General features: G+C 31.7%; 2 protein-coding genes across 3 annotated transcripts in view; both read left to right on the forward strand.

Annotated features, from left to right (window-relative positions):
* LOC133187428 (cytosolic 10-formyltetrahydrofolate dehydrogenase-like) overlaps positions 1–27132 on the forward strand; it is a 393706-nt gene that overhangs the window by 220150 nt on the left and 146424 nt on the right. The window lies entirely within an intron of this gene.
* Positions 1385–27031, forward strand: LOC133187744 (major facilitator superfamily domain-containing protein 4A-like). 2 transcript variants are annotated; one of them, XM_061323141.1, is made up of 11 exons: positions 1386–1872; positions 17504–17702; positions 17856–18080; positions 18502–18625; positions 19378–19487; positions 19815–19907; positions 20540–20620; positions 24527–24674; positions 24917–24987; positions 26089–26206; positions 26565–27031. In XM_061323141.1, exons 1-11 carry the CDS (start codon positions 1571–1573, stop codon positions 26741–26743), a joined length of 1650 nt encoding a protein of 549 aa, XP_061179125.1. In that variant the 5' UTR covers positions 1386–1570; the 3' UTR covers positions 26744–27031. The 2 variants fall into 2 exon arrangements, with proteins under 2 accessions (XP_061179127.1, XP_061179125.1); XM_061323143.1 differs by lacking the exons at positions 26089–26206; positions 26565–27031 and adding an exon at positions 25086–25131 and having other exon boundaries at positions 1385–1872.

The raw sequence follows: 27132 nt of genomic DNA on the forward strand, positions 1-27132 counted from the left end.
AAAATTCTCAAGATAGAGAGTAAAATGCGAAAGTCGAGTTAATATGTGGTACTTGTGTTGATAAAGTAACACATTGTTATCGACCTAAATCAATGTACATAATGACTTGAATTTCTTCTTGCTGAATACTTCTTTTACTTTGCCTAAACATATACCTGTGAAGTTGTACAGTGTATTTGATTTTGTGATCAATAGTTACATTTTCCTGACTAATTCAAATTTCAAAGGCTAAATCCTCAAGTGATCAGCATATAAAATATAGCTTTTAAAAGGGAGAATTAAAAAAAAGATTCAATGGGTGCCGAAATAGGAGTTTTAAAGATGTTCTTTCTTGAGAGTTTTAATGTACTTGATATCTGATTGAGATTTCACTTCAACTCATTCGTTCAGCACAAAAAAGGAGATATGAGGTAACTGGAAGTGGTGAAATATTTGTTCATTTTCACTTTTATCTCCAGCACTGGCAAGTTCGACCTCGATCTAAGCTTAATTTTGGGAAAAAATCTTTTCAAAGATTAAACCTACCTTTAGGATATCTTGTCTATAACACTTAGTTCCTGCAGAATTAAAATCTGTTTTGTTCTGCCATCTTTGGTTGATTTTTTTTTTTTTGAGATTATTACCACTTCAAGTAACAGCAATGTACTTAAGTTATTAACATGAGAAGATCTCTTTATAGGTATACCATAGTTTAAGACCTGTTCATAAATTTCTAGTTAGACCTTTGCACATTGTTATCCTATCTATTTACTGGTCTTATCTGTTCAAAAATTTAATGTACTCAAGAAAAAATATCCTATTCCTACAGATCTCTAGGACAATTTACTCAAAATAAGAACTTTTTTAAGGGCTATTAATTTTCACCCAATGTAAGAGGTTGTATTTCTGTCATCTAAATGTATACAGAAAAAAAATGTTTCACTATTTATTATGGTTTCCTATCGTTTTTGATACTTCTTTCGTGCTAGTATCATGCATTATATCTTAAGTTTCAACCGCATTCTTTCAGAAACTTTTCTGCTTTCATCTGAGTTGAATTATTTTGCTTGGTTAGTATTTCCTCGTGTAAAGCTAATCCTAAAATTTCATCAGCTTTATACCTAGAGCCAGATATTTGAAAATTAATTAATTGTAAGTGCATCGAAAATAATCAACACAAATTAAGAAAGAGTGAATCAAACGTATCGTAAACTCGAACAAAATTAGTTAAAGTGAGCAGAAAATTATGATCTCAGGACAAGATTGATATACTCTGCATTATTAAATGTATACGTACGTCAATAAACAACATCAATAATTCAAGTCTCCGTAGAGCGCTGATGCAGACAGATTATCTAGTCTCCGAAGGGAGGCCAGGTGTGCTGTTCAGGCGTTCTCGGGAGTTATCGATCGAAAAGTTTCTGGATTGAAGTGTGTTGCACTGACGATTAAAATATCTGGACCTTCAAGGGGATGACAGAAAGCAAGCCGAGGATAATGATATCGATGATGTGAAGACAGTGTTTTCTTAAAGAACCATAAACCCTCTACGAATATGGCTCGTATGGATAAAATACTTGCTAATTAAAAAATGGATATCCAAAAAAGCACTCCGGTCATGGACACAGCACAAACGACCTTTGACCCTCGAATAACAGAGGAACTGGACAGTAAGCCTCACTTCCGGTCTCTTTGGCGGGAAAATTGGGTGTCGGTTTTGACAGATTGTCTGGTGTTTGGAAGTTTCGGAATGGGTGTGGCAATACTTGGACCTACATTGTTTGACCTTGGGTGTCAGACAAGCGCCAGTTTACGGGAGCTTCAATGGGTTTTCTTTGTACAGCTTCTCTTAACCTTAGTGGGCTCAGTTTCAGCCGGGTGTCTCGCACAACGGTATGTTTTTTAAATTATTTTTTTAAATATTTCTTTCAGGTATATATATGAGACTGTCATTAATGTATTTGTTTTCGATGAACACAAACCTACCAAATCGATTGTCAGCTGCTGGGAACAGAAAATGTGTCAGAAATGTATCTATGTAGTAGATTAATTGTTATTCATTTAACTCATAGCTTTATTTCTGTCGCCATGATTTCGACAAGTTAGAATTATTAAGAAAAAAAGCTTTTACGTCAAAAAAGGTGAGCAATATGAAAACCAATTTCTGATTTGGCCTTAAAACTTTATTTTATACGAAACATATCAAAAGTAGAAAAATATAGTACTGTTTGGAATTTTTAATAGCTTTGTTAAAATTAGAGAACAAAAAGAAAGAAATATTTTGTTGATTCATACAATTATATAAATATTTTACATCATGTATTCAAACATGCATGAGGCATTAACAAGGGAGCGCTATGAACACACAAAAAGAGTGTGTTGGCAAGATATTAGCAAATCAACGGTTTTGTTAATATTTTACAATCATAAGTTTTATGGAGTATCAACTGCAACAGATAGTTTAATAATTTCTAGATCTCGTGCTCAAGTAATTTTGTCTTGACACTGTGTGCAAGATTATAAGATCTAGCTATCAATGTGTAACTCGAATATAGCAATGTTATTACAACAAACAAGTAACTTAATAGACATTGATTTTTTAATTCTTTTTTTCTGCATAAACCTCCAACACCTTAATGACGATGATAAGGCAAAAAGACAGCCGCTCTGCAAGTTTCAGTAACGGTCTGTTTTATATGGAAAATAGTTTGGAAAAGACACTGCCATATTTGTTTTCAAAGTTTATATATTTGTATCTAATCAATGAATGCATGATGTCGAATAGAAATGAGGGATAGGAGGATATTAATTCTGGTGATTTTGACAAAAGCCAATCACAGATGTCTATCTCTATCCATCAGCTATAACCAGATATAACACTGACTGTAAGCTTCTGTAATGAATTGGAGAAATATCATCCTAATTGTCTTGCTGTACATCAAAGCAACAAACAGCATTATTAATCATGTACATGTTTAATACTAATCTCATAGTGGCCATAATGCCTTATTACCGATAGTGTTGAATCATTTCAAAAATTACCAACGGAAGGAGTTTTACTTATTGAAATGGCACTAAAGATAATTGAGAATCTAAAATTAATCTCTCTCATTTTCTCTCCCTCTCTTTCTCTCTCTTTCTCTACATTTCTCTGCTTTTGCAAACACTTATAGAATTTTCCTATAGAACAGTTAATGAAAATGACCCCCTCCTGCTGCATACAAACGTACAGTGTGAATCTATACTTGGTTTTATGTAGGTAATGATAGTTTTTAAATCATTTTTCAGGACACGTCTGTACTGTGTTAATTTTATTTTACTATCGTGTTAAAGATTTCGTTGAATGATCAAAGAGTTAGTTGAAATCATAAAAGCAGCTTTATACTTAGGATTCATTGTACAAATAATCGTTAAGACCAAGTCATACTACATGCGTAATTATCTCTCGGAAGGGGGAAATCGTGTTTGTTATTAGAATTATAATAAAGACCGACAAGGAAACAAAATTTGTCTTTAAATTTTATCATCGTGTTTCAGTGAGAGTAAGTTTGTCATCTGATTTTGAAAGAAAGTTAATCAGATTTGTTATTGAGTTCAGTGTAAAAAAAAATGTCTACACTAACTATATTTCTGAACTGAACGCGAATTTTGTTGTGCAGCAGATCTAATCCATGAGAATGCATATGTGCAATGTTTACACTGAGTATTATCATAATTACTAGTAGCCAAGAAATGGCAAAGCTGACTGCGTGGCTCTGTAATAAATTGGTGCAATATCCCGTGATTGATTTGCTGAGCATGAAAGACCCAAACAGTAATATTAATTGTGTACACATTTCTTACTTATTGTGGACTTGAAAATTAATATAATAATTAATAGTAAATGGAAAAATTCTAATTGCTGATAGAACTGAACATTTAGAAATTACCAAGCAACGTACCTTTTTTTGAAATTGCATTAAAGATGATTTAAGTATTTGTAATATTTATAAATGCAATAATTGATTCTCTCTCTCTCTCTCTCTCTCTCTCTCTCTCTCTCTCTCTCGTGGAAATGAACCTCATTATATATATACAGAGCTTATGTAAAAACATAGATAGATAAATAATAAAAATAAAGAAAACTTCCTTTACATTGTATCATTTTTCCTAATTTTTAAAGACACCCTAACAAAAAAATACTAAAATAGTTAACTGAAAACTTTGATTTACTATAGTGATAACTTTGACACTTTGATTTACTATAGTGATGATTTACTATAGTGATATCTTTGACACTTTGATTAACTATTGTGATAACTATGAAAACTTTGATTTACTACAGTGATCACTATGAAAACTTTGATTTACTATACTGATAACTTTGACACTTTGATTTACTATAGTGATCACTATGACACTATAGTGATCACTTTGAAAACTTTGATTTACTATAGTGATAACTTTTACACTTTGATTTACTATAGTTAACTATAGCATTTTTTTTTTGTTAGGGAAATTCAGAAGGGTAATAAAAAGTTAAAGTTCCGTACGAATTTTGTATAGTTTGATCACATTTCTGCAATTTTGATTCAGAATGCGAAATTCTAATACTCTAGCGACAGCTTTAATCTATAAGAAAGAATACCTTCAAAGTTAAGCTAATTTTTGAAAGAATTCAAAATTGGAAAAACATACATTTTAGTTAAATGTGCAGTATATATTTACATATATCCTTCAAGATTATAAGGTCTTTTCCAAAATAAAAAAAAGTGCTCAGAAAGTATCAACTAGCCTGTTCTAAAGCAAGATTACTAATTCTATAAGTAAGTCCTAAGGAAATGAATGCCTTGCCTTGAGGGGTACATTTGTATTGCAAAATCTAGACATGTAAGGGTAACATTCGGAATTCGAATTCTTTTCGCCATAATCAAAAACGTGAATAAAATGCAAAAATAAGGAAAGCGAGTAGAGAATACTACAAATACTGAAGTAGTGAATACCATCATGGGTCTGCCTATGAAGGGTGGTTAAATTACGTTGAGTGGTCTCTTTGAACGGAGCTATAATCGAAAAGTATTGAAGAGGGACAAATAAAAAGACGGAATGATATGACGGTCAACTATAAATGCCCCAACCATAAACAAAAATAATGCTAGGAAATTTGAGTTTGATATTTATATTTGTTCTTTTCGTTACAGTATTTTATTGATTTGCAATGTTTATAGTAGGGGAAAAATAGTATATAGTTGTCTGTCATTGCAATCTAAAACTGAAGATAATTAATGAACAGTGACCAATCTCATAAATTTGGTACATTGTAAGCAAAAGGAATCATGAAAGGAGCAAAAAACACCGACTATTGGAAACAAAAGAGGTGGGATCAGGAGCCCAGTAGGAGTAAACATCTTTTGTTGACCGGTCACACCGACCGCGAGCCATATGTATTGGTCAGGTATACAGAGTACTCCGAGGTCAAATTTAGTTTAAAAGCATAATAAATCAAACATGTCAGGTGAATACGACCAACTATAGGTTGTTGTTTTTGAAACAAGGTCATTTTAACGACTGTAGAATTTGCTAAAATTCTGTGCTTTAAACGGGATTGAAGAAATCTATGTTACAGCAACTTATTTGTCAGCAGTTTGCCTCGGTTTTAAAAATTGATCGTTTGCCCTTGCGTATCGAATCAGTTGGGAGACATAAACACCATATGCATGTGATGTATGGATATTAATACATAAATAAGGGAAGTTAAAGATGGAGAAGCTGAAGTCATCCCGTTTGTCACATATGTTAGTTAGTAGTTGCACGAAAAGATTTCAATTTTAGCTTCATGTCTAAAAATGAAGCTAAAATTGAAATCTTTTGAAACAATTTGAATTTCAAGCATTTCAATTTTATTCAAGGTTCTTTGAAGTCTAAGAAACGGTATTGTAAAAAGCTGACATTTGTACCCCATAAAAGTACAAAAAAAAAAAAAAAATACAATTTTAAGTCGCCCGCGTGGCGCAGTGGTTAGAGCGTCTGCTCTAGAGTCGCGAAGTAAGGAGTTCATCCTTACGTCGCGGGTTCGAATCCCACTGTGGGACGTGGAGACCGGTCCTTCGGATGAGACCTATAAACCGAGGTCCCGTGTCGCAGTAGGTGCTGGCACGAAAAAGATCCCTCACTGCTCAATGGCCGTAAGTGCCGAGCATAGGACAAAATTTGCAGCTCTCCACCGGCAAGTGGTGGCGTCTCCATATGAGTGAAAAATTCTCGAGAGGGACGTTAAACAACATACAAACAAATACAATTTTAAAGAAATCAAATTTCCTTTACTTTAACCTTAGATACCAATGTTTGTTGATTTGGAAATAGAAGTGATGTAGATGTATGATGTCTTACAATGATAACACAAGTTTTTTATACTAGGTATTATATAAGAATTAAAGTAAATAAAAGAGCTGAAGTACCGTATAAGTATACAAAATGCAATAATCTCCAAATGCCTGGATACCTATTAGTTTTCTAATCCTACAATATATTTGTTGGTCAATTTTCAAGTAGAAAATGAATAGTTGTTGCTTTCATTCGCGTTTCCTGAAAATATATTTGAGATTTAATAATTTTCCCTATATAATATTGTTAACTATAATTATGAAGAAATACATGGGTAAACACACATTACTTTCAGAATTCAGATACATTTTTGGGAAATTTTCAGTAACTCCTGATTTCCAGAACCTAAGGATCGGACTACCTTAATAAAAATGAGAAAACTCATGAATCAACCAACTTTGTGACCTTCCTGTAGCCCCTGACTATGCAATCACTATGCTCATTTTACTACAAGGATGAACAAAGCTTTTTCATCAATAAGCATTGAACCATTATCAGAGATGCCTCCCAAAAAGGGGCCAGAAAATGGTCTTAGTCTTGTCCTTTCATGTTAAAAAGATTTAAACAATCATAATACATTTAAATTAACTTTTTGAAAGCTGTCGGGTGTAAAATTAATGACATTTGGAGAAAGGAAAAGATTCTTGTAATTAATGTAGAACTGAAAGGCAGTTCATCTATTGCAGCTTTAAAATGTCAAAAGTTACAATATAATTGGTTCAATTCATTACCATTGCGTAATACAGGATATACAAATAGGATTTCATCATTGGGAAAAAGTCTGTTTATTATCCACAAAGGAATTGTCATTCAGAGCACGTCATACTCATCAGGCGGGGAACTTCTAGTCATTACTGAGTCTACATCTTCGCTGTCTATGGATAGACAAGAATTAACCCCTCTGTAAGCTAATGGAGAAATTTATACAGTTCGCAGATGAAAATAGGGAATTTATATCTGAATTTTGCCCACGAATCCCCCATGAGACATGTATCCAATCTCATGTATTTTAGATCAAAAACAGAAGGCGGAAGAATCTATAAAAGTCAATGTCAGCGAAAAGAACAATCGACAAGAAACAAAGAAAGAATTGGTCTGTATGTTTCGGGCTTTTAGTATATTGTAACATCAAACACTGTGATATAGCCTCAGATAAGACTGCAATGGACCGGGTCAAAGTCATTATCATTAATAAAAGAACAACTGTTAATTAAGCAGCAACTGGAAAGCTAACTTCAAAACAGAAAACCGGATGAACGACAATGTAGTTCCGTAATATCTCATGGTTGTACAGAGTGACATAATTCATCGTTTACTTTCATTTCATTAAGTACAGCAGCCTTATCAAGTTAAATGCAAAAGTTGTCAGACTGTTTCGGGTCTAGAGCATGTATCATATACGTATTGCTGTTAGATCTGCGCGGGTACTACTAGTAAGGCTATGGCTCAGCAAATTATTTTTGAACTGCGTCCTATAGGAAATAGCTATAAATCAAAGACTGTACTTCATGAGAAAATGGTATTGAAATTGAGTACCATTATGGTATGTCCAGCACTTCAAGAATGTAGAAAAATTGTATATCCCATCAACATCATTATGTGATTCGACCAAGTGCTTTCAGTGTTTAAATAATATTTTCATGTAAAAAGGTATCGGTTATCAATATATAATTACCCTTCAAGGTTGATAAAAATTGTACACTTTTGCCTTATGTATTTATTGTGACATTGTATTTGTTTTTTCTCTATGTCGTTTATGCAATGTGAGAAAAAATTGAAGTGTAATTGAATATGAAATTGGGGGCAAACTTAATGTAGCATAATTAAAAGACCTGTTAGAAAGAAGGATAACTATATATTTAAAAAATAGTTTAGTAAATGGATGCATAATTTGGACCAATCCTCATGCATTATACACCTGAAATGCCAAAGGCATTGAGATATGTGGTCGTTTGTAAGGCATCATCATTTGAATGCTATCTTCTCACTATGACCTTGGACCTAAGAAACAAAACCGAACATTACCAAACTTAGACAAATTTGAAAATACTGCTTTTAAAAACTGAATTGAACATGTACGCGAGTACCAGGCTTAAGCATAGTTAGATCAACAGAAACTCTAATATTATATGATACCGGGAACATTGCTTTCAGATTCTAATCTATATACTTTCGTCTTTATTGTGTGATACTCACAATTGTTTAGTATTATCTGAACTTTTCTGAAATGATTAGCATTGCTTTAACCTGGGTATAGTATGCCCCCAAACTCGACAATCTTTCAACATCACCAGCCACATTTGTTAATTACGATGTTTTGTCCTGAATAATATACCGAGCTCAATGATCTTGGAATTGCATTCTTACGGATAATGCGAAGTTTACGTTTAAACCAATGAAATAAAAATTGGTTGTTTATTCAAAATACATTCATTAGAAATTGTATAATGTTAAGAGGAGGTTAAATTGGCCCATAAACATTTGACGGCGAGCATTTTGCTGAATCAAACAAGACAGAGATTATTTTTCTTTTTCAATTTCTTTTTTTTAATTGTTAATTTAAACAAAAAGGAAAAGTGTTAGCTTCTAACAAATTTATTCGATTTGTAATATTGACAAATTGCAATTACACTAATTAAATAATATAAAATTTCTTTTCTACTGGAAGAAGTTTTGCTGTTTTTTTTTCTTTTGATTTTGCCGGTTTAGGCATATGATGCAAATATTGTCCATTTATCCTGTGGTCATAATGGTTATATTTGAATTTCGTGAACTCGACATAAACTGACCATGTTAACAATCGATATGTATTCACCTCAAGGGAGTGTTTTAGTATCCTATGCCCTGTTGCCCATTTAATCAAAACTTTTATAGGCGTCAGCCCAGATTTTTCCACAAATTGTTCATAAAACCGAGGTCATTTAGAAGATCATATATGTATCATATGGCGTAAAGAGAGCTTACCGGTCATCAATCATTCATATTGTTAGACTGCGGTGTTATGAAATCCATAGCATGCCAAACAATGTATACTGCATAGGAATAATGGATGAGGGGAATTTTAAATAACATTGTTTTTTAAAAAAAAAATACAGGAAAACACAACTTTAAGAACATAGCTTTCTGAATGCATATAAATTCAATTAATATTATTTTATAAAATTCATTAGATTGTGAACGTAAATATTTATTTTTTACCTGTTACGGTTTATTATTATTAACTTAAAGATAAAAAATGCATTGATATAGTTGATATGCCGTTATTTCTGACCTGATCACATTTGAATTTTGTTTTGCAAATTTAAAAGGTCGAAATAAATAAATAATAAGAAAAAACAGCATTTTGCCATCATTTCCTATGAAGTTATTCAAAATCTTACTGCAATATCTAAACTCATTCTACCTCCTATAAAATAAAAAGTGCATTTATTTGAAACAGGGAAATCCATTTTCCGGAGGAACTTAGGGCAATTAATTTTTTATTTAAGCAATTGTTGATAAACACTCTTGATTTTAAGTACAATGAATTTTTTGGAACATGTAGTGAAGTCACTCAACAAATCAAGACCTTCAAAATTTTTTTTTTTTAAATACAGGTTGATTATCCTGTAAAAAAAATTATTATATTTAAGATGTCAGAAATTTGTAAGATTCATGCAATCACAAGATCATTCGTTTATCTGTGAAGATTGGTTTAAGTTAGATTTTATGGATTATTGTTTAAATTCACCCGGTAGATGAAAGGGAAAAATATGGGAAAATACAGAAAATTCGATACCAGAAATCATACTTATATTGTACTTTCGGGATTATCTGGCCGAGTTGAAATATTTTTAATTCAGAAATAATAGATTTTAGATTTCATAAAAGGACAATGCGAGTTGCTGACGTCACGAATGTGCACATCATTGAATATCAAGTGCCCCTACTTCCGGATGTGTGAAAAACGGAAGCTTCTACGAATGATTTATCGGGACTTGAATAAAAGAAGCTATCAGCACGCTCTGGAATAAATGGAATTTCGCAACTCAGACACACAAATCCACCATTTCTAATTTAAATCTCAATAGGAACAATAATTGAATCGAAAACTCACTTTGAAACGATATTTCTTAACTTGTTAGACACTAATTTTGCTTCAAAAATCGCGTGAGGATTATAAATTCAATACGGAATTCCCAATTATTGTTAGTTCAATGTAGCGAAGAACGTATTCAGTCAAGTGCTTTGCGTCCTTATCTCTTTTGTGGTCAGAGAGTACATTGCAAGAGAGAGAGAGATAGAGAGAGAGAGAGAGCATATCCCGCCCTTCTGCATGGAGAACAAGAAAGGAGTATTTATGGCATGATTAAAAGATTGCATCATGCATATATTACATATATAAGATATTATGTCCTAAAATATCAACTCATTATTATATACGTTTAAACAAGCACAAAAATTAACCTGTGTCTCCCTTTTACTATGATTTGAAAAAAAAAGTTATCTGCAAGACAACAATATTACAATATGATCATCATGCAGTTTTCATGCTGTGCATTTTTTCTCTCACAAATTCAATGAATGAACAACATTAACAATATGACACTGGTAATTTCATGTATATTAATGTTATTTTTGGTCAATTATAAAAGTATGTCTTATTTTTTTTATGTTCTCTTAGTACGTAATTTTGACGTTAAAAAATCAACATTGCATCTGAATTTTTTGAAGATACAATTAAATTACAATATTCAATGTTTTTTAGGCCTTAAACAGCAAATAAAGTTACAGAATAATACATAATTTGGTTTAGTGTACGTATTTTACGGTAGAAAAAGTACGCTTTCAATAGAAGATGGCCTGCCAATTCAAGATAGTTGACATTATCTCTTGCTTCATAAAGCTTAATTGTACAAGTACAAAAGAAATTTATATTTTCTTGACTTGAAAATCTTTAACAGTTTTTTACAAAAAAATGAATATGCAAATAAATCAAAAAATGCAACAATTCCGGCTTCTTGTTACATGGACACACGCAAGTACTGCGTGATTGTATACATGTATGAAGAAAACCATTTATATCTTAGATATGTAAGGCAACAATCAATTGTTCATATGAGCTTGATATCATTTAGCTCTGCAATGCAATCGAAGCCTTTGAAAATGATTTTATTTTCGTAGACCTTAACAAATGGTTAACACGTGCAATGTTCCTCTATATTCAATATCACGTGATTTTATTGTCCATTAGTGCTCACATGATTGATATTGATGGCAGTACATCTTTTCTGCTTTTAATCATAACCATATTAAAACACATCAGCTCAACGCAGAATTAAATTGACAAGGCTATTTTTAAAAATGATAGATGATGCAGTTCTGACAGTAGTTACAATTAAGTTAGAATTAGATTTTTCTTTTGGATCTTTACAACAAAAGTTATATTGAAAGACGATACTGATTTGGTTGTGTTCTGGGAGAATGACCCTATATAAATGCCAGTAATTGTGAGAAGTATACATTATTGTACCGATCTAAATTAGCTTTAAATGAACACCACTGCCCTTTGGGACCACCCGTCTCCCTTCATCTGTAAGCTACATGTAAATCGGCCTGTAACTATCTTGATATTTAACATTGTTTAGATTCATTAGATTCAGTTCTTTTTCGTTTAGCGGGGTTTGTTTATCTACATATACGTGTATTTTCCATATTAAAAAGTAAAAGGACGGAATAAATATTGATATGATTATAGACAATGCTTTATTCCAGTATTCACAACAAGGCATAGAAAACTTGAATTCTCATAATCAAATCCAAATAAAAGTTATAATAATACAGAGATACAATAAAAACAATAACAATTATAAAATGATTCAGAGAAGGCCACAAATGTGTTAAAGGTAAAATATTCAAATGTAGTCATAATTAATAACTTCTTCTGTAACTAATTCATTGTTTTGTTAATATCTCTCTATACGTTTTAGAAAAGGTATACTACATGTAAATTGATAAGGCATCGTTTGCTGTATCTCTAAATAGTATCAATTTCTGTAAATCCCTAAGGCTTAAATTGATGTGCGTATTTACATGTAAAAATATTTATAGTTCAATTTCTGTTACCTTTATAATCTATTTGAAAAATGTATGAAACATTCAAAACATTTTTTCATTGTGTTCTAATATAGTGCTCAAGATAATTTTCCAATGGAAGTCTAGAATAATAACAAATCGATAAAGGAAATATAGTGAAAAGAAGCTTACAAAGGCAAGATTAGACCTTGTCTTGATTGACACTTGTGAAAGCTGATTTTTCTTCATTAGTGGAGAATCTTTGCCGTTAATTGAATTTTTTGAGTAAAATTTTATGTACAAATTACCAGAGATTAAGTGAGGTTAATAAATCTATTAAAGGGTTGACACTATATAAATGTCGAGACTCGAATTTAACTTCCTTTTAGAGAGGCATCGATTTGAATAAATGTGTATATAAACATGTCATTTTCTTTGTTTTATTCATTCACCTTGGTGGATGAAATGTGAAGATAACAAACTGTATTCAAGCACAAAAGTCCAATTAAGCTATGAGAACAGAGCAATTTCGGGCCTCTGAAAGCTTTGTCTTCATGGGGTAAACGGAGAAATCCGTCGGTAATCCAGAATAAAAATAATGACCTAACAATTTGAATTAAATACCTCAGTAAATGTTCAATTTAACGACAGATTGTAATTGCAAACAAGATCATTGTAAAGACAAAAAAAAAAAAGAAAAAAAAAAAAAAGAATCAAAATGTTGAAGTTAAACGAGATTGTTGATACCCTTGTGACATCAAATCATTTGATAGTAACCTGCTTCGGTCTAGATATTGTTCGTTCTCGGAACTTGTTCTTGCGTATCGAATCAACACCATATGCAGGTGAGAAAGGTATATTACAACATAAACAAGTGAAGTTGACAATAGAAAAGTTAAAGTCACCAGGTTGCTTGACATCAATGTCTTGCTCTTTTTAAAATATGAATCAGAAGTGTCAGACTCTGAGGTGTTTTTAATTTTCAGTTGAGTGTGTCCAGTGTGATATATCGAATCAATACATCTACAATACATCTACATATGAATGAAAATAATAGTACTTTATAAAACCTCGTTGATATATCTCAACTTACGCCTATCGGTAGGGCACTCGCTTTGTGATAGGGGGTACCGTGTTCGATTCTCATTCCCGGCGCCGCTTCGAACCTTAAAAGTATTTTAAAAAGTATAACATTGCCATGCGTCCGGCATTAGAAGAAAGACACGGGTCTTTCAAAATGAGACCTTAGAAACCGAAGTCACGGTAGGTGTTTACATAATAAAGAACTCCCCTGCTCATTTATCCTTAGAGCCGAGTAAAGTTCTAAATTTGAAGCCCTTCACTGGTACTGTATAGGGGGAAAATAACTCTCGGTGTTAATATTCGCTATATTCACGGTGTTAATGAATCCTTGAATTCAAGAAACAGTGAATAAGTTTACAATCAAGGACTTTTAATAACTGCACTTGTTTTAATTAAATCTAACTATTTTATATAAACATACCCTGTTGTTCGTGAAGTGAATACATAACGCTGATTAATGTCGTTCTAGCTACTTGTATGCTATGGATTAAACGGATATAGACAATGGGGGTAACTTTTATTATATACCAATTCCGCGAATTCAACAAACCGCGATCGTGTCAGAGAAGAGAAAAAAAAGTGAAAATTACAACCCGTGAAATTAATCCCCTGTACAGTATATGATGACATCTCATATGAGTGGAAATTTTTCACATAGGACGTAACACAACAATCAATCAATCAATCTAAAAGTCGAATTGAAGGCCACAGTAGAGACTTTTTTCATGTTTTAGCATAAATTCTGCTTCATATGGCACAATTCGTACCCATGAGAATTTCAAATAATTTTTGGACGAACTGGTATCCAAAGACCATGTACATGGATGTTGTCAATGATGAACCCAAACATCTTTTAAATATCAGTTTCAGTGTACTTTTGAGTGAAATCAGAATTAATTGCTAGCAAAGTAAGATTATAGATGATCTATCACAAGAAATGAAAACGTCCGAGTTCCTTTTTTCACTAAAGAAACAGTTGTGTTTAATGTTAAAAAGCCTGGTCATTAATTTATGGAGAGAATTACTTGTATAACGTGTTAAAAAGTTATACTTTTTTAAAATTGTCAAATTCTAGATATTTTTCTTCAAAAACGAGGATGTTTCTCATTTAACCAGCCCTTCATCATTGCCCTTAAATTTCTGTATACCTAAGTAATAAAAGGAGACCTTACCTTGTCATAGGATTCATTTCAAACTAGTAATGAGATTTTTAGGAACCTTTGTGGACAATTAGATTTTAAAAATCATACTGCAAGGTTTGTATGGGTGAGATTACCAGTGTTTTAAATTCTCAGAAACTTCATAGTCTCAGCCGCTATGAAATTCAATGTAAATGCACTGCGAAGTTATGATTTAGCAAGTAAGGAATACCCAATTTTCAGCAAGCTTAAAGAACGCACATTCTTTTTATCATATTAAACAATGCATGATCTTACTTACAGCACATATCGATAAAATATACAGTATTGTTTACAAAACATCACTAATGTATATGGTGTAGATTCCCTTCAACTGTGACAGCCGGCTACCTTTAGGACATTCCGTTAATTGGTATGTGTATATCACGTGATCACTTGGTATATGCAGATAATACTATAGATATATAGCCTGAAGTCAAAATAATACCAGGTCATGCCATGCAAGGTCTACTTTAAAAAAAATACGGATAACATTTCTGCACTTCAAGTTTCAACATTGCAACAATATACGCCATTGTATAAAATCTACTCATAAGCAATTGTTTACAAATAAGTTTCCAGCCTGGGGATATTTCAGCCTTCAACACCATTTCTTAGTAATAATATGGAGCTGTCCCTTTATCACTATTTTTTGGTCATTTTAAAACCACTAAACTGATACGTTTGTTAGGGCAAAGAGCCATCCGATGCTATAAAATTTTTTCCAGGATGAAAAGAATGTTAGATTGCTTTTTACTTAAAACACACGCACGTAGAGAAAATGAAATCGTGTATATGTATACAGTGTACGATTAAACAAAGAAATGTGTCTCAAAAATAATTATATTGAAATGGTTTTCAGCTAGGTTGGTTACCCCTTCCTCCCATGATATTATTCACATTAATTGTAAAACAAGTTTTCTGGGAGTACTGTATAAGCAATACCAAGACCCCTACCAGTATATGCTGTAATTCCATCAAAAACCGTCGAAATGGAACGAAATGCCAACTTGATCTCAACTCATCGGGAGACTCGTACTCCTACAAGAACCTTAGTCTCCTTATTTACTTCGGCGCCCTTAAAAGTATGTCTAGCATGCTGGTGTAGGCTTGCAAACCAAAAATCAGCTCAAATATGCAAGCCTCTAATCCAAAAAGGACACGGAGAATCAAGTAGGACAGACAGACAGATGGACGAACAAAGGGAGAGGAAACCTATAAGCTCCTCCAGTTTAACCTGTTGGGACCTAATAAGATCTTTCAAAGTATAAAGCAAAGTAATTAGCTTTTGCGTGGAAAAGGGATCAAATATATAATCAGCCCATAGCTTGTCACAAAGAACACATTAACCCTTGACGTGAAAAGTTTCTGCTTTCATAGTTACAGATGCACTTGTGCTCTTTGAGCAAGACCGGTATATAGACAATTGAAAATATGGATTGTATACAGAAATCTCAAAATTTGTGACAGAAATTAGAGACGAAGCAGTACAGATCTCGATATGGAGTATCATAAATACTGCTTGTATGTCGACTGATTACTGAACTGTTACATGTATGTGTCATATCAACGAAAATTAGGCCTTATATAGATTTCGAACAGTAAAAGCAAAATTTATTGTAATATTCCGCATTATTCCTGAAAACTTGCATCATTCTCTGAATTGAAGAAAAATAAGGATTGGATATAGAAGGCATTGTCTTGGAATGACGGCATTTAAAGCATACAAAAGTCTTTGATTTATTAGCTTTTTTGATGACTTCAAACCATTATATTTTTATCTGACATCGTCTAAGGATCCAGTCCTGATTAAATTAATACATCAAAATGTTTGTTGTAAATTCTAGAAGCAGTAATTAATAAAAAAGAAACATATAATAGTTACTGGGAAAATACTTCTTCTATGGGAAAACTTTACGAAGTATATAGGACGAACGGAAATACATCAATCACGTGTCTAAGGGGTCTTCAAACGAAAGTGTTCAACTTTAAAGATTAAAATGTTGGACACACTTCTGTCATTTTTTTATGAAACGTCAACTTGTCTAAACAGATAACTCACACAGATTATATTTATTTGAATTGCTTTGTTCTTGAAAATATGAAAAAGCAAATTATTCACTGACATTTTATGGATTGTTCGACACTGATACTTGCTTGATTTGAAAACATTTTTGGTCTGTTGTGAAAGAGCTGTGCAGTGTGAAAAGTGATTACCCTGAATAATTTATACAGTTGTTGCAAGTAATTTTAACATGTAATGCTTTCGAAATCAAAAGAAACCAATGCTGTAAATTAGCGGGTGCACTAACAAATTATTAACAGGAACGAAAGCGATATTCTTGCATAAAGTTATCTATTATTAATGATAACACTTTTTATGCTAAGAGTTAGATCAACAAAGGAATGGAGTTGTTTGTTGTTTCTGTTAGAAAAGTACGTTACACTGAAATTAAGCTTCAAAGGCAACATCAATTTTACGAGTAAGCCTCTCAATTTTAACAAAACATTCCATGCAATGTACTTCCACTGTTTGTATGAAATAAGAAGGTTATGACACTAGTATGATGATAATAACAGAAGTATTATTTAAGCATTTAATATTATAATTAATATTAACCATTTAATATTATATATATATATATATATATATATATATATATATATATATATATATATATATATATATATATATATATATATATATATATATATAGGACCACCCGCACAAGGACCTAAATTTACCGACAATCAATCAAATGATCAATCAATCAATCAAATCAACAAATCAATCGATCGATCAGTCATTCAATCAAAACATCAATCAATTAAACACTCTATTATAGATTTGTCCCTGTCCATGTGCTAATGTTGATTGGTATGATTGGTCTCCCCTTCACCACGCTGTTAGTTCCCGCCTGTACAGAGTTTGGAGAACTCCTGGTGAACCTGATGCTAATGGGATGGTGTATGGGGTGTATAGACTGTGTCGCCAACCTCAGAATGATTCTCAGATTTGGAACAAATGTCTCTCCATTTCTGCAGGTAAGAATTAAAAACCGATTCCTTTTTGATGAAAAAAAAATCCTGTTAACTTTCCCATTTTGAACTATGCAAAGAAGAGAATAAATATTTAATTTGGATAATGAAGAAAAAAAGCTAAGTTCCCTATTTTTCTAATATTACATGAATTTCTAGGCTATGCACTTTTGTTACGGTCTTGGAGCATTCATTAGTCCCATGATAGCAGCACCATTTACACTTGATGTGGATTGCTCACAGCCAATGCATGGCAAATTAACAAAAGACTTTGTAACTACATCGAATTATAGCCAATCCGAGGTCACAACACAACCTACAGTGTCACGTGCTCAACATCTTAGCCACTCAGAAAGGGCTTTCTTTATTCTGGCTAGTATCCAAGTAAGAACCAAAATTTAGATATGTAAAATAAAATGAATTGTTACTTAAAAACATAGCGTAAGTCGTAGAATTTGATTGTTGCTCGTTAGACTGAGGTGGAAATTCAATTTTAAAGTTCTCTGCAAATCAGCAACAACAAAAATACGTAATAGGTACATTTTTTTTACTGAAAATATTGGTGAAACTGATAGGTACGTTAACTCTTTGGATCGATACACGAATGGCCTGAAGTTTAAATGTATTAGATATATTTATATTCACTGTCTATAACTCAGATTAAATCAGAACAACACAATTGTGCTGAATAGAACCAGGTGTTAAATAAATGTATATAATTACTAGCTTTAACCATAAAAATGCACAGCCTGTAGATTTCTTAATGATTTAAAATTTCTGTTCTCTAACTTGGCTTTTTTGACAGTTTTTCTTTACAGCTATTGTGATAGTGGTGATTATCTTAGAGAAGAAGCATATTATATCTTCAGGAGCAGCTGTTTCCCAGTCGGCCAGTTTGGCTTCAGTTCGCTCTGAATCATCAGATCAAAGTAAGAAAAATCTCGGTTTGACACACAGAGTAGAAAAAAAAGCAAAACAATATTAACAAGTAGCATAAACTTGATTTACAAATAGGGACATTAAAATTGCAACTGCAATTTTATAAAATGTTATCTATGTTGAATTCAATAACTTACTTAACTCCGTTTTAATAGATAGAAAAAGATGTGTCCACAAATGTGTTTTTTTTTTCTTCGTAGCTAACTGTATAAAATAATTTAAAGCATCAGATCTCATAGGAACAATTGAAATGACATTAATTAGAATCCAGTTTGGGGACATCGACAACTTTAGCTCTTAATAGGGTGAAGACAATGAGTGAACATGGACAGATCACTGCTTACAAGAATAATTTCTGCAAAATAAAACTAAAAACAAGTTTCATGAAACATTATTTTATGAAACATTAAGGTATGATCGTTCAGCACATTTTACCTATTCAATGTAAGGTGTCATTTAAGTCCATTTGAGGTTTTTGAAAGGTATTCAAGAAATCTTTGATTATTGCCAATGTCTAAAGCATGGGAACTCGATGCACGTATCAAAGTTACATGTAGTACTAGTTATCTTTTGAAAAGAATATTTAAATAAAATTACCTTCCGAAGTGTATCTTTTTATTCAATATCATCGTCAAAAATAAGGACAACAACCACATGGCGAGGATCTTTAATGTTTAACAAATGGATAAACTTTTGGTACGTTGCATAACTCTTCAATTTTATTCTACATAAACCTCTTCAGATATGAGAGATATAAGTGGACAAACCTACTGTTTCTGCTTTGGAACAAGAGAAATCGTGGTAATTATTCTAATTACTTCAGCATCCTTGTTCTTCTACGATGGATTGCAGGTGCGTAGCCATTTCACTATTATACATAACAATTATCATGCTGCTATTTATTACAAAGTGCATAATTATGAGCGTTTATCATCCGTCTTTACTATCATCATTAATAACAAATTTTAACTGTGATAAAACTTCTTTTCCATCCAATTGCATGAGGTAATAAAAAATTCTTCCAGCAATATCCGAAGACTAAAATTCGGTAATAGTTTTTGCTTTAAGAAAAAGTAAACATTTAACAAAAAACTGATGAATGACAAAATATATATCATTAATGTTTCACGTTTCATGTTCTTATCTATAAATTGATGAACAAACTCCATGTCTTGACAGTCCTCCTACGCTGACTATATATATTCATTTGCCGTAAAAAATGTGAAAGGTCTTCACAAAGGAGAGGGAGCTTATTTAAACGCTTGTTTCTGGGTAAGTGTAAGTGTATATGCAATGCTAGGAACAATTAAAGGTATCCGTACCTTTGTACAAATAATTTCTTAAAAATTCAATTTGTCTGATTAGACAAAGTTATGTTCAGTCAAAAATTGTAAAACTTAAAAAAAAAACAAACAAAAAAAAAAAAAACAAAAAACAAAAAAAAAAACAAAAACAAAACAAAACAGAATTTAAACATAAAATGAAAGGAAAATGGAAGTAAAATTTCATTATTTTTTATACCAAAATATGTAACATTTTAGCAGTAGACGTATGCGCTACCAGATATAGTCAGAACAAAGCATGATAAAAACAGTTTTCGTGTGACAAAATTCAGACTTTTTTCAGACTTCTGCATGTTTTTTCTTTTTCGTGGAAATAGTCTCACAAGTCGATTTCGAGGTATTTCCACGATAAGCATTTAATGTTTTTCTATATCAATATGCTCGTATAAAGCATATTCTAAGTAATATGTCGGACGCAAATGGTATAGAATTTTTGAAGAATTTACCGCAATAGAACATACGTACATTGGATTTAAAACAAAATGTGATTGCAGATGATATATATAAGCTTAAGAGACGCTACATGGGGTTTTATTCAGTATTTTTGTATATATTTTACAGGGAACATTTGCCCTAGGCCGACTAATTGCCATTCCGTGTGCCACAAGACTGACTGCTGCCTTTATGCTCACCTGTAACTTAGTATGTATTGATTGATACTACTGTAGCTAACCTGTAACTTAGTATGTATTGATTGATACTACTGTAACTAATCTGTAACTTAGTATGTATTGATTCATACTACTGTAGCTAACCTGTAACTTAGTTTGTATTGATTCATACTACTGTAACTAACCTGTAGCCCTTTTCACAAAAAATCTTAAGTTTTTGCATAAGATTTTAACTTAAGAATCTCTTACGACAAATCTTAAGTGCGTTTCACAAACGCATTCGTAGCAGATTGAACTTGAGATTTTACTTACGACAGACTTCATCCCTAGCAACGACTTCAATATGCTTTACAATCCTTTAATAAGTGGGTGAAAATAAAATAAAACTTAGTTTTCAACAATTGTCAGCATAACAAATATTATTGACAACAAATATCGAATGCAATCAGTTGTGAAGCAAGGAAGTTTAAAATCTGACGTCACAATCACAAGTCTGACGTAAAAGTAGGTCATACGAAAATCTTAAGTGAAACTTACATCGTAAATATTTTGTAGTGTATTTCATTTAATTTTTCGACAATGATTGTGAAAAAAATATATAAAATATTGTTGTAAGTTGCTTTACAACGTTCAATTTAACGTGTATTTTGGTTTTTGCGATTTTATTTTTACAATAAAATCGGTTTTAAAATACTTAAGAGAGGGTTGGGGCTCTCGTAAAGTTACGACAGATTTTGCACTTACGACTTTCTTACGAAATTTTGTGAAAATGATTTTTATCATAAGTTTTCACTTAAGATAAAAATATGTCTTAAGATTTTTTGTGAAAAGGGCTACTGTAACTTAGTATGTATTGATTCATACTACTGTAGCTAACCTGTAACTTAGTCTGTATTGAGTCATACTACATGTAACTAACCTGCAACTTAGTATGTATTGATTCATACTACTGTAACTAACCTTTAATTAAATGTAGTATGTATTGATCCATACTACTGTAGCGAACCTGTAACTTATATGTGTTATGTATTGATTCATACTACTGTAGCTATCCTGTAACTTAGTATCATTTGAGCCATACTACTGTAGCTTACTAGTCCTGTAACTTAGCATGACTGTATTGATTCATACTGCTTTAGCTTAGTCCTATGACTTAGTATGTATTGACTAAAGCTATATGTCCTACCAAATCTTATAATTATCTTTTGTTTTTCGTTCATCTTTGTTTTCTGTTTTGAAAATAAAGCGGTACATCATGTGCATTAATTTTATTGAATTTCCCATTTGCAGAGATATTACATTGGTGAGAGCATGTACATAAGGCTTACATACATGTACAAAGTCCCGGCATCTTGCAAATAGACCCAATCAATATATTTTGAAAAGCTGAGAGCAACCAATTAATGGACAAAACAGCTCTTGAAGAGTTGAAATTGATATATCGACATTTTAAAATAAATTTAACATCTTGTCTTATTAACATATTTACTTTAACCTCATTTTGGCAGCAATTAATGAGGGAAATAAAATAGATTGCAATGTCATAAGAAATCGATATGAATGAATTTGTGGCAAACTGTTTTCGCAGTTTTTACTGATAAACCAAACAAGTAGTATTTGGTCGATTTGTTTTTCTTAAGTTTGAATACTTAAGTATTTTTTTTTAAATCATAATGATAATTTTATAATTCTTTGCGTTTTAAGATAATACTTGTCTGCCAACATCATTTTCAAATTTTTTCTACTGTTAATACTTTTTCTGTATATTCTACAACATACATGTACCTCATACATTCTGTTCGTCAATTAATTAGTTAATGTTTACACGATGTTCTAAATATATTATTAAGTGTTGAATTTTGTCTGCAGTCCTAAATCAACAAGAAAAATAATTTTCACTACTGGTCAACACCCGATAAATTAATCTAGAAATTAATTCAAACAGAATCAATGTATGTGGGAGACAAAAGATATAGGGATGCCATCATAAAAACGAATGTGTTAAACCAATGATAAATGAGAATTACTTTTCAAGATCAAATTGAAGTTTAATGAGGTTCGCTCCTGAGCTTTTAAGCATATTTTAATCTTAACCTATATTTCAAAAAATCTGCATAATGTTTTTTATTCTAATAATATATTTGGATTCTACAATGCCAATTCAACTATATTCAGTTAAAACTCCATGATTAAAATCCACACCAAAAGCATTAAGTGAGGAACTATATTTTGTGGTGGAAGGTTTTTTTTTAGAAGAAAATGATCATTTTTTCTCTTAAGTATTTAAAGTATGTTAAGTTTGGATTCCTATTTTAACGTGCAGTCTGCACACAGAGTTATTTTGTGCAGTGAACTGTTTTATACTGGTCCTAAATTATATATTAAATAAACTAGCATGAATTCTATCATCATATTTGATAAATATAGCAAATATATTGTAAAAAATCAAGAAAAAATAGCCCTAATTTAAGCTTAAAATGAGCACTATTTTAGTAATATCTAAAAATTAACATCACAGACCCCAATTTTAATTTTCTTTTCTGAATATATAAGATACTTTTAGCCATTCTTCTTAAATTCAGTAAAATGTCATTACTTTCAAATGATTTTTATGCTTGTTAAATTTTTAATGCCAGAAAAATGAATTTTTTGAGTGCAAAGAGGTCAAATAATTGAACATGCAGAGTAATTTGAAAAAAAAATTTCATTGTCACAAATTTTAATGTGTCTATTTAAAATGAAATAAGACTGTGTTTATTCCCATAATTTATATGAATTAAAAATATTCGAGGAAAAACTTTAAAAATTGATTTATGTGTAAGACGTTTTTACAGTGCAAAAAGGTTAAACTAAATGCTCTGTAGCGCCAAAAGAAGCACATTGACTCCCATTTTTTGTTTTGATTTTTAACTAAGCTATGTGTTTAAATTCTAAAAATATACTTGATAAAAAAAATCTCATTACTTTTGATGGCAGGATCCAACCACCTTAAGGTCTTTATTTCTTTGTGCCATACAAGGCATCATAGTACATGTAATTACTGAATATACACTACGTACAGGCAAAATATTACATGGTACAACAATGTGAGAGTGAGCGTAATAAACAAGTAACAAATACATAGAACATGTTATATCAGGTCATTGTAATTATGAAACTCTTAACAATTAGAATAACGGATCTGATTCCAGGGAGAAAAGCAAACAACCGACACCAGTTTATACATGTACCTCCAATAAGACCACTTATTTTGACCTTGATTTTTTTTTTTTATATCTACATGTAGTACTCAAAAATCGCCGCCAATTCCTTACCGATTATCATGCTATTTTCGTGAAATAGATCTCTCTCAAGATATAGTTATTTGCCAGAAACAAAAGCAGTGTATGAAATTTGTATTGTTAGAAACAAGTTTTTTATAACCATGCCTAATTTAAGCATAACTTAACTTGGGAGCGGTTGTATTGTTTGTTTGTTGTTTAACCTCCCCCCTCGAGAATGTTTTCGCTCATATGGAGACGCCACCATTTGCCGGTGGAGGGTTGCAATACAAATTTAGACGTATACTAGGAACTCAGGGCCATAGAGCAGTGAGGGATCTTTGTCGTGACAGCACCTACTACAACACGGGACCTCGGTTTATACGGTCTTATCCGAAGGACCGGTCTCCACATCCCGCACTGGGATTCGAACCCGCGACGTAAGGATCAACTCCTTACTTCGAGACTCTAGAGCTGACGCTCTAGAACACTGCGACATGAGGGCGACTAAAGCGGTTGTAATATAAGAAAAAAATATTTTTGTCCTATTTATAATTTTTGCGGTTTGCACAGAATTATGGATATCCTTCCATATTATTTTCATTATGTTAACTCATTACCTCTATTGCTAAACAGAAACTGTTATATAAAAATTATATAGTTTTTTTTCATTTTAGGGAGGATGTATTCTTGCTCTTTTATTCACACTAATATTTCGAGGCAACCATGTTGTAGCATACTTTGGCACATGCGTATTTGGACTCTTTCTAAGCAGCATGTCGCCAACCATTATGTCACTGACGGAACAATTTATTGACATCAATGGTGAGTCTTAATACGTTTATAATGTCTTATCTAAGTCCCCGTCAACTTCTTTCAGTGCAAAATCAGTCATAACGATTATCTGATTTTGAAAATAATATGAGTTTGTATGATTCGTTTGATTAGTTCCTAAAATTAATTTCCAAGGAAGAAAAATCATGTTTAAATTATGGGTAATTGGAAAATGTTCCTTAATGTACGCATTTGAAGTTGAAAAATAATTTTGATTTGATTTGATTTTTCAGCTCCAATAGCGTCATGTCTGGTAGTTAGTGCGGCCCTTGGTGAAACACTCTGTCCAGTGATTGTAGGCAACGTAAGTCAACCGAAAATGTACTAAAAATAGTCATGAAATTAACCAATCGATGTCTCTTCGAGTTTTACATTTAACTGTTGAGAATTTTTTGTGTTCAGTTTTAGAGTTCTTCAATATTCTCTAAGAACCCTTAGTAGCCAGCCATCAATCTGCTTGTCTCGGATGCAGATAATAAAGTTTATTTTACATTAGACAAGAGACAATATGTCATGCACGGTGCTATTAACTAATAAATGGAACTGACAGCTCACGATCATTGTATGGATTGTTTTATTGTACTCAGTTGCATTCATAAGTCCAAGATATTTTTACCTATCAGTCAATTTATAAGGGAAAATAAATCTTAAAAGCAGCAAGCATTGTATTTGCTTTTCCCATTGATTGCAGATTTGTTGCTAGCAAAACAAAGTAGGCTTGAGACAAACCGAAAGGATATAAAGTATAAAAGAATTTTTTCGTTGTTTCTAATCGGTAAATGAATAATACACGCTTTGAGACTTGTTTGCTGGTCACTAGGTCTAGTTGTACCATATCCCTTGTACGTTTTCCTCCAAAAACATTCTAGAAAGGATATATATATATATATATATATATATATATATATATATATATATATATATATATATATATATATATATATATATATATATATATATATATATGTATATATATATATATATATATATATATATATATATATATATATATATATATATATATATATATATATATATATATATAATGTATTCTTTATGTATTGAATTTTTAAATATCTACAAAGTCTTGCATCTTCTGTTTTGGTCATATCACCCCTCTGAGGATAATATTTTATTGACATTTTTGCTACATACTGAAAAATGTGTAAACTGTCATTATCGACAACTCCAAAGATTTTAAGATTTGAAAAATTCCAGTGATCTCTCGTGATGTGGGACTGTACGTATTGCCGAAAACAATTTATTTTTTTATTTTCAACGATTCTTTAAGGCAATCCTTCAATGAAGCGTAATCACATAAATGCTATTTTGACAATTACTTACAAGGGTCTATAAAAAATCAACAGCGTTTTAATTTATATATAAGTAGTCATCTTGTTCACAGCTTTTTGTAGCAGCTGGCCCCCCAAGTTTCCTAGTATTCTGTTTTGTGATCGCCGTACTATCAGGAATTCTGTTTGGTGCTCTTTACTTTTTTGGCAGAAATACTCCAAAATACAGAGGTTTGTGGCAAATCATTAATAAAAGATAACACTATATATATAAATATCTTTTAATAAATATATAACGGTCTTAATTAATATGCTGTAAGTAACAAAGTGTACATTGTAAATTTACATCACAATGCATTGATATTATTTTGAAATATAAAAAATTGAAATCTGCTTATAATTTCCTGTTTCCTGTGAATTTATTGCAATTCATTTATTGAGAATATAAATACAAAACAGCAGTGTATTTACACTGCTTAACTTTCTGGCAAAGTTCCAGAAAAATGAAAATCAGCATTAATATACTGTTTAAGAAAGGGGTTCATCTTACGAGTTTGTGAATTATTCTTTTTTTTCTGCAAATACACAGGACTGAAGCCAGGATCCTTTATCTGGATAACAAAGTTCGGAAACCCCAAGGAAGAAACGAATCCATTTAAACCCATATCTGTCAGATATTATTCAGAAAAGGATGAATATAAAAGGCATTCCCCAGAAGGGGAAATATCAGAATTTCCAAAGAATTTCAATGAAAATGAGAAACAATAATGACAAGGTTGTTTTTTTTTCATTTTATGAAGAATCGACTGCATGTGCATGTAAAAAAAACCGTGTTGATGTGCATGGATTCTACCATCTCAGAAGAGATTTCAAACACTTTGATATTCCATTGAGGAATTATTAAACAGTAATGAAAGACAAAATAAAAAAAAAACAGACCAAGTAATTATTTTGTTTGAATTTTTATACTTAGAAAATTAATAAGATCGACATGTTTTTCTCCCTGAATTGTTAGCAGTGATTTTTGAACATTGAGATATTTGGAGACAAATGCAATGGGTGTCCTAAAATATTTGATACCTTTTGAAAGTCATATGAAATGACAATATTTGGTCAAAACTTTGAACTTATGTCTGAAATAAAAGTAACATAATGTT

This window comes from Saccostrea echinata, unplaced genomic scaffold, assembly GCF_033153115.1.
Source record: "Saccostrea echinata isolate AGI-Se365-2 ecotype Australia unplaced genomic scaffold, CSIRO_AGI_Sech_v1 ptg000015l, whole genome shotgun sequence".
In the NCBI taxonomy this organism is placed as follows: domain Eukaryota; kingdom Metazoa; phylum Mollusca; class Bivalvia; order Ostreida; family Ostreidae; genus Saccostrea; species Saccostrea echinata.